Source organism: Brachycentrus maculatus, unplaced genomic scaffold (assembly GCF_059751285.1).
Source record: "Brachycentrus maculatus isolate JH-2025_06_01 unplaced genomic scaffold, ASM5975128v1 h1tg000855l, whole genome shotgun sequence".
NCBI classification, from domain to species: Eukaryota; Metazoa; Arthropoda; class Insecta; order Trichoptera; family Brachycentridae; genus Brachycentrus; species Brachycentrus maculatus.
The window spans coordinates 122,419-132,456 of NW_028281582.1; the positions used below are offsets into that span (position 1 = coordinate 122,419).

General features: G+C 30.6%; 1 protein-coding gene across 1 annotated transcript in view; it reads right to left on the bottom strand.

The window, feature by feature from the left end:
* LOC148300002 (membrane-bound alkaline phosphatase-like) overlaps positions 1-6,551 on the bottom strand; it is a 32,166-nt gene extending 25,615 nt beyond the window's left edge. The window contains exons 1-2 of the mRNA XM_088275396.1: positions 6,456-6,551; positions 5,327-5,580 (exon numbers count right to left, since the gene is read on the bottom strand). Coding sequence (XP_088131522.1) covers positions 5,327-5,580; positions 6,456-6,522 — 321 coding nt within the window. The 5' untranslated portion in view covers positions 6,523-6,551. The remainder of the gene's footprint in view (positions 1-5,326; positions 5,581-6,455) is intronic.
* Between the last annotated feature and the right edge of the window lie 3,487 nt (positions 6,552-10,038).

Consider the following 10,038-nt stretch of genomic DNA (forward strand, 5'->3'; position numbering starts at 1 on the left):
CATATAAACGCAGTTTATCTTGATCGTTTACACATGAAGGAAAGGTGATCAGCCCTCCGTTTTAGGTACCAGTCCAGGGTAATATCGAATAAATATTAGAGTGAAAAAATCACTTATATTTATTTGATCCCCCCTGGGAATCGAACCCGGGACCTCCAGAACGGTAGCCGAGCAGGCTGACCATTACACTACGGAGGCAGACAAAACGTTATTTAAAATCCCTAAAATGTATACCAAGTCCTATCACAATGATTTTTTTAATCGAGCCTGTGATATGTGCAATGTAATACTTAATGAAATGGACATCAAAAATGTTTCTTTTAAAACGTTTAAGAGAAATATTGTTGATATCTATTTGACTATTTAATTATTCGATTAAGAAATATAAGTTATAATATTATATAGTTATACTTATGAACATGGCTGTTTTTTCTTAGATTACTTTTAAGTGAAAACCTGTAATTGGAAATAATTTTTAATTTTTATTACATTTTGTTATTTTTGGTAATTATTTTGTTGGTTTTACAATAAATAAATAAATAAAATAATGTTACTTAATAATAAATGTTTGCATCGGGCCTAACGCTTACACGTGCCAAATTGTTTATCGATACCTGATCATTATCGATCTAAAAACGCATCACAATTGCATAACATATCCTTGCACTAAGACATGTAATTGTAAGTATGTTTGTACATACATTCAGGAAGAATCACATATAAATTTCATGAATGTCTCTGGTAATAAAAAGAAAACTTACTAAATTCAACCATAAAAGGTGACATAGTGTTGAAGAAAAATAAAATATTTCTTATCATCAGAGCAACAAGTGAAGAAAACAAATGGTACGTTATTTCGTACCATTTGTTTTCTTGGCAAATATGATTATTTTATTTGTTAAATTCTCATTCTTTTATTTTTTTAATTTTTATCAACAACGCTGATAACTAGAAAGCAGTATATTGAAATGAAAAAAATTAAAAAACATCTTTCGATTGAACAGATCATTTTTTTTAGTTTGTAAATGATCCGTTTAACTTGCTTTCAACCTAAAATCATAGATGGCGCTAGTAGTTTCGAATTATATAAAATGGTACTGAAAAAAGTACGTAGCACAGTGTGAGAATCAGCTAATCTAGCTGTACTAAATTAATAACTCCCTAACCTTAGTTATGTATACTATGTGTGATACATCATTTTAAAGGAAATTAAACCAGGAATAGAGATTAGAAATAGTTTTATTAAAATGTGTAAGTACACGGTAAAAGTATGTCATTCAAAGGTCGAGATATTATTCGATGAACCTTCCATTGTACATAATCGTTTTAAAAATAAATTATTGTTTCACTTTATAAAATAATACATTAAAATAATATATTAATACATCACGTTTTTAATATTGGTAATTGAAAACAGAAATACAATAAAAGCTCTAACAAAAATAAAGCCAAAAAATTTGAACTCAAATAGGATATATTTAAAAATATGTTTATAAATCACTGTGATTCAGTCACTTTCGCTATTTTCACTATCAGATGAACCGGAATATGGTACTTCGGGAGTTTTTAATAAACGTAGAAAATCAGAAGATAATTTACAGCTTTTTTTGTGAAAGATTCCTCAAACTTGTTATGAAAGGGTCAGAAGATATAAAAAGGATGTGCAGCAAATCTCGTTTTGTATCCATTCTTGATATTTTACTCGTATTGTCCCTTCTAAATCTTTTGATATCTTTATGTCTAGCTTCTTCCGAAAGTTTACCGATAGGTAGAATACAAGAGTCTATAATTTTTTTACCGTGTACTAAAATTTTATGGACACTTGCAGGCATGTAAAACCAAGAATAATGTTTTTAAAAAATTAGTCTTGTCTCTCACGCAAACTTATCAAAAGCATTAATATTTATGTATATATCCACAAGATAAAACCTCTAAAACAGTTTTAAATCGTTGGATCAATTCTTTATTTAACCCTGTAATAGCTGCTGTTTTTGAGAAATTTTTAGAAATTTACTTGCAGTATTGCCGTCATTTGTATTGCCAGTACCATGTTTAGGTATGTCCACTAAAACACCCATTTCTTCCCTGAATTTTTCTTGTAAAACCATTTTTCTTAATTGAAGGTTTTCTTCATCACTCTTATCTCTAATTTGCCATTTTTAATATTCAAACGATATGCAATATGCAGAAGACATGCGAAAAATCGAATCCACGCATGGAGGAGAGATATTCCAAATGAATACATATTTTGATCTGGAATTTGGGTCATAAAATTGTCATTGTTCATCTCCTGAGCAGTTGCACCACAAATATAGCATTTGTTTGAAGATTTTTATGATGAAAGAGTGCTACAAATTTGTCCATCTACCATCGTAAATAACATTTTGTGATTTTCATTCACCTTAATTTCAGTTGAATTTTTTTACCCTCTCACATGTTTCTTCGAAATTTTTCAGTGGTCGTCTAATCCTAGTGCGAGTGTTACGATACGGTTGACTAACAGACGGCATAGTACTAAGAATATGCTTTGGCAAAGTAACTGATACATTGAGCCATTTAGAATTGTATTTCAAGAATGTACTCATATTTTTCTTACTTTTTTGCCAACGAACATAAAATTTGCAACATAAACCACTCACAAAATTATTTAAATATATTTAAGTAGTTTTATTGCACAAAGAAAAACCATAGAAGTTCATTATGTAAGTGCAAATATTTTCTTTTCGCGACGCTACATCGATATCACGCCAAAGCTTAAACAATTCACTCCGAATAAAAGTTCACCCGCTCACTGAAAAAAGGGAAAAAAATTAAGGTTTGCACCTTTTGGCAGCAAAAATCTACGGGCCTAAATAAATAAAGAATGAAAATATAATATAGTGATACTTTTAGAGTGGTGTTCAAAGAAGTTTTTTTCTAAAGTCTATTCAATTTGACAAAAGTTTCTAAAAAAAAAATTGATTTTGTAATTTTGTTATAATTTTATTTAAAATGGATCGATTATATATTTGACATTTTTTAATATAAATAATAGAGAATATACCTTGTTTTGTAGACTCCATGACAGTTTTCGTAAAAATAATCACCACAACGCATAAAACAATCATCCGAACGCACTAATAAAATCTGACTGATAACTGAAAACTCACAGCACTTCCGCCATAACATAGTTTGCGACGCTGCCAAACTAACACATAGATTTTTACAAATCAAAATTTTTAAGTTTTATATAGATCAACCTTTCAAAATCATATTAGACATACAATTAATACTAAATGAAGATATTCATTTTAGACTTTAGTACAGCTAGATTGGCTGTTTCTCACACTGTGCGTAGGAATGATGTCGGTATTAGTAAAGACTCCTATAATAAATATCGTAGTCTACAACAGAAAGTGACCAACTAAAAAAACGTAAAATGTTCAGGAGGACCATTTAAGTCACTTTTGCTTGGTAAGAAAATAAACATCTATGCAGTTAGCCATTTTTAACATGTAAATATATTATACTTCTAAGTTTAAAATCCTTTGGGATTTTTTCAGAGCAATATTAAGCTAGTAAGATATCAAATGGTCAAAAATCACTTTTTTTTTCAAAATGCACTTGGTCACATTCTCCTGTATGACTACGATATCTTGAAAACCCAGTTTCTGATAAAGAAAAAAATGTTCGAACCCTAATGTATGGAAATGAAGCATGGAGTTGAAAGAAGATTGAATGCAGTCAAAATGCATACCAAAACGATGTATTTTACTCGTAGATGTTCGAAATAAGGAAAGAATGCAAGGCTGAGATAAGCACTATCGGTAAAATTAAGAAAGGTGTGTTGACATGGTTTTGGCACACGGAACGACTGGGTAAGGAAAGAATGGTGAAATAAATTTATGAGGCGAATGTTGTTAGAAATAGAATGGCTTTGATTGCTTGCTGAAGTATTTAAATACTTGAGCGTGGTCAGGTCAGGAGCCAGAAATATGTATGAGGAGATGCATGAATGTGGAAGAGCGGAGATTGTTTGCAAAGACGGTCCCATCCCGTCTTTGGTTTAGGAAAATTTCGATGAACAAGAAAGATACATCCACCATTTGTCGAATGAGGATAGGAAATTGCTGTACGAGAGAGCACCTTGCGAAGATTGGTGTCTTGGACTCCCCATTTGCGAGTGTCGTTTTGAACAGGAGGACCTTAACCATATATTCTTTGTTTGCCCAATAAATGACCAAATGCCATCATATTTTAAAACTCTGGCCCCGCTTATTCCCCTCCCTACAGATACCCATCTCATCCTGGCGAGCAGGAACCCAATTATCTACAATATTTTACTTATTTTTTTTAATTTAACGGAATGAATTAACAGGTAATAAATAAGTTTCACGTAATTTAAAATTAAATAATATTATTTAATTAACTTGGCATTGGCTTTTGCAATATCGTAGTCGTACAGGAGAAAATGACCAACTAACAAAACGTAAAATGTTCAGGAGGGCCGTTTAAGTCACTTTTGATTGGCAAGAAAGTAAACATCAATACAGTTAGTCACTTTTAATAAGTCAATATATTATACTTCCAAGTTTAAAATCGCTTTGGGATTTCTTTAGGGCAATATTAAGCTAGTAAGATATCAAATAGTCAATAATCACGTTTTTGTAAAAAAATGCACTTGGTCACTTTCTCCTGTATGACTACGATATATTCTTTATGGAACGCCATTCAAAATAATAATAAAAAAATACCCCTATAATACATGTACATATCTTAAAAATGTAGTGTCTTAAAAAATAAATAAATAAATAAATTTTCGAACCCTAATTTATGGTAATAAAGCATGGAGCTGAAAGTTGACCAAAATGCATATTTCAGACAATGTGCTGCAAAATGATGTATGATCCTCGTAGACGTTCGAATGGTGAAATAAGGAAAGGATACAAGACTGAGATAAGCATGACAAGTGCGGGGTTCCATTCTCTCTGCCTACCTCTGCGGGGTAGCAGCGTGATGATTAGGTTAGGTTAGGTTAATAACAATAATAAAACCCTTACCCGCAACCCAGTGGTGCATAGGGCACTGCGTCATATAAACGAAGTGTTGAATTGATCGTTTACACATGAAGGAAAGGTGATCAGCCCTCCGCTTCAGGTACCAGTCCAGGGTAACATTGAATAAATATTACAGTGAAAAAATCACTTATATTTATTTTACCCCCATTGAGAATCGAACCCGGGACCTCCAGAACGTTAGCCGAGCGTGCTGACCATTACACTACGGAGGCGGACAGGTTAGGTTAGGTTAGGTCAGATTAGTGTAGCGTCCGATGGTTTTTTCTCACCTTGGCCATTCCCACTATGGGAAAGTTCTCGAAGTACAGAGGCGTCTCCTTCCTGATGGCCTGTCCGAGATAGGCCCTGCTGGCCCTCAGAGTATGCAGAGACATGCCTCCCCCCACCACCAGCACGCCCGACTTGGCGGCCTGCTGTTCCCACGTGCTCAGCACGTGCTCCGAGATGGTGGCGTGCGCGCGCTCCGACCAAGTCTTTGCCAACGTCTCGTCGTCGTGGCTGTCTATGGTGACTGTCTGAATAGCTAGAAAAAAGACACTCATCTTTATATATACTATTTCATTTCATTCATTCGGAAAAAGGATTTTTCTAGTTCGTCGAAGGTGAAGATAAAACTATCAAAACTGAAATGGAATTAGGCACTGTTTGGTCCACGGAAAAACCCTATGAATTATTGTATATATTTATTGATTAGGGGTTCAACTTTCGTTAAGGGCACTGCATCATATAAAAGCAGTGTTATCTAGATATTTAACATACGAAGGAAAGGTGATCAGCCCTCCGCTCCAGGTACCAGTCCAGGGTAATATGGAATAAATATTAGAGTGAAAAAATCACTTTTATTTATTCGACCCCCCTGGGAATCGAACCCGGGACCTCCAGAGCGGTAGCCAAGCGCCGTGAAGGGCAATTTTGTTTGCATGCTGTGGTAGTGATTGTCCTGACGAAGAGACGGGTACGTCACGAAACCGGTAGATATAAAAATCTCGGGAGTGGTTATATACTAATATTATTAACATTTTTGTAAAAAAATAAATGTGTTTTCAATGTGTTTTCTGTGAAAACAAATTTAAATTTGTTTTTAAAAATAAATTATGAAAAACATATCATTTAATTGTGAATATAATAAAATTGTTTAATGATACATATGCTGTCTACCTCCATAGTGTAGTAGTGAGCGCGTTAGACTACCGAGTTGGAGGTCACGGGTTTGTTTCCAGGAGGGTCAATATTTAATATTACCCTGGACTTCTCCCTGAAGATCAGGGCTGATCACCTTCCTTTCGTGTAATTAACGATTAAAACAACACTGCTTCTTTACGATGCAGTACTCTATTCACCATTGGGTTAAAAGAAGAGGAAGAAATGTCTGATTAAGTGTGATTACTATTGGCTTACCTGTCGCATATTGCAGATGTGGAAAAATGAAAATAATTGCGTAAATTAGCATCGTTAACAAAGGCATTGTGCTGGAGTCACGTTCAAACCGACACTGAAACAGTTTTCTTTTCATTTTATGAATTTCCACGCGAAGCCTTGTGTTTGCTGACGGGGCCAGGATTCTCAAACGGAGTCGAGGCGTATTTCAAAAGGTTAGTAAAGGATGCTTAAAAAAGTGTAGGATGGACTGTGACTTGAGAGCCAGACATTACATTACGACCTTGTTTTTGAAAACATAATATATTGGATTTTTCTATATATTTTCTTGTGTATTTTTCTCCCTACCTTTACAAAACTCTTTTTTTTCAAAACTATATATATATATATATATATATATATATATGTATACATATATATATATATATATATATATATATATATATATATATATATATATATATATATATAAATATATATATATATATATTTATATATATATATATATATATATATATATATATATATATATATATATATATATATATATATATATATATATATATATATATATAAATATATATATAAATATATATATATATATATATATATATATATATATATATATATATATATATATATATATATATATATATATATATATATATATATGTATATATATATATATATATATATATATATATATATATATATATATATATATATATATATATATATAAATATATATATATATATATATACATATATATATATATATATATATATATATATATATATATATATATATATATATATATATATATATATATATATATATATATATATATATAATATATATATATATATATATATATATATATATATATGTATATATATATATATATATATATATATATATATATATGTTTATTTATATATATATATATATATATATATATATATATATATATATATATATATATATATTTATATATATATATATATATATATATATATATATATATATATATATTTATATATATATATATATATATATATATATATATAAATATATATATATATATATATATATTTATATATATATATATATATATAAATATATATATATATATATATATATATATATATATATATATATATATATATATATATATATATATATATATATATATATATATATATATATTTATATATATATATATATATATATATATATATATATATATATATATATATATATATATATATATATATATATATATATATATATATATATATATATATATATATATATGTTTATATATAAGAAAACAAAAATCTATTACGTTAAATGTTACCTGAGTTCAAAGACAATTAAGATTGCCTTAGGCAAATATTCTTGATAAGGTACGGATGACAATCAAAATGAATGAAAAGGATGGAACAATTTAAGAAAGGAAAAAAAAAAACAGGAAAAGAAACTTCGACATAAAAACCCGCCCATATTAGCACACAGCAATCATCAATAATAGCACTATAAAAACACGCCGAGCGCCGTAGGAAAATGGACTGAAAAACATTTCATTGTCACAGCTCAGTTACAGTCTACTAAATACTAATTCTGCCATCTAGCCATAAACGCATTACCGTTAATTATCCACTAAACTAAACTGTCTGTACGACCAAAGAGCAAACATTACATCCGCAGGTACTTTTGGTAAAATTAGCGAGATAATTTTTTCAATGTTTTTTTAAGCCTTTATGGTGTATATACATATTTGTTTTTTTTTACACACATTTTTTATTAATCTCAACATAAAAAAGGAATTATTTTTTGACATCTCAACATAGATGAAGAAGAATATGTAAATCTGAGCATTTACGAGGTTTACGACCATCATAGGCTAATTTAAACGATGACTTAACACACGTGTAACATTCACCAATTCTACTCGTTATGACAACCACACAACTCGAATTCTTGGAAGTTCTATATATACATGTTCCAATTTCGAAACATTGTACAACAATATTATTATTGACATCTCATCAAAGATGAAGAAGAATATGGAAGTCTGGGCATTTACGGGACTGACGACCGTCATAGGCTGGTTTAAGTGATCACTTTACACACGTGTAGCATTCACCAATTCTACCCATTATTGACAACCACACTACTCAAATTCTTGGAAGTTCTGTATATATGAACCAATTTAGAAACCTTGTTCTTGAATCACTAGAACTTCACTAGAGACAACAATCATTAGAATTTTCATTAGAGACTAGAGACATCTATTGGTGAGATGAAGAAGCTTTTTCATGTAAAAATTTACCCAATACCTATTATAAACGCATATTTCCCTGATCCTGGCGTTTCTTATTATACAATATCTCGAAGACTCTTGCCTGATATGCTTCAACCAATAAATTTTTTAATATACATTGGCCAGAGTCAAGCCATCCAAGTGTGACTCCTGACGAATGGTCTCGTTGATGCGTCTAGCTGTCCATATAATTCGGAGCGTGCGCCTCCAAAACCACATTTCGTCTTTCATCAAGTTTGTGTAAATTTATTGATAATTCGCAATAGTCGCACCATCTGGATGATTTGTGGTGAAGATCGTTAAGTGCATTGTCAATTATTCATGATTAGCTCATTAGCTGCTTGAGCAAATAGTGACGTTATTACTTAATGTTTAGGTCGGAGTATAATTTGCGAATACTTAAAACGCTTTGTCTGAAATAGCTTCCTTTCAGTTGGCAATGCCACTGTCACACAGTGGAGTACCGTGGTGTTTATGATAATGAGGCTCAGAACGAAGAAGCTATAGATTCATATATGCAAGACTGTTCCCGATTTTTGTACACACTGGAAGATGCCTGCGAACATGATATAAAAAAGTTTCGATGCTTATAATTTGACCAGTTATTTTATTCAAACTACTCCATACTAACTCCATACAGGAGTTATTTTTCCTTTTATTTATTGATTTGGCGTTTAATTTGTAGAGCTCCATTTTAATTTATGTATTAATTTTAAATCAAACACAGATTTTTTGAGTCTACTAAGTTTACTAAGTAGTCTACTAAGTAGACTCAAAAAATCTGTGTTTGATTTAAAATTAATACATAAGTTATTTTTCCATTTGTACATTTCAACATAGATGAAGGAGAATATGAAAGTCTGGGTATTTTTAGGGCTTACGACGTCTTAAAGGCTGGTTTAAGTGATCACTTAATCCATTTATGCCAGCAACAGCTCTTTCATTCACATATTGAGTGTATCCGAATCCTTGTTTACAAATTTAGGTTTCTCCACACAAGAGTTATATTTCCATTTTTAAATCTCAACAAAGATGGAGAAGATATTAGAGTCTGGGTATTAACATGCCCTACAACATATTATAGGCTAGATAAAGTGATTATTTTTACCGGCCTATGGTAAGTCGTAAGCCCTGTCAATATTTTTATTATTATATAATATTCTGCTTCATCTCGCTAAGATATCAATAAAAAAATTAAGAAATAAAAGCATTTCTTCTTCTTTTTTACATCTTCTTTTTAAAGATCCTTATATAGTTGCTCTTGGGATGTTGACAGTCAC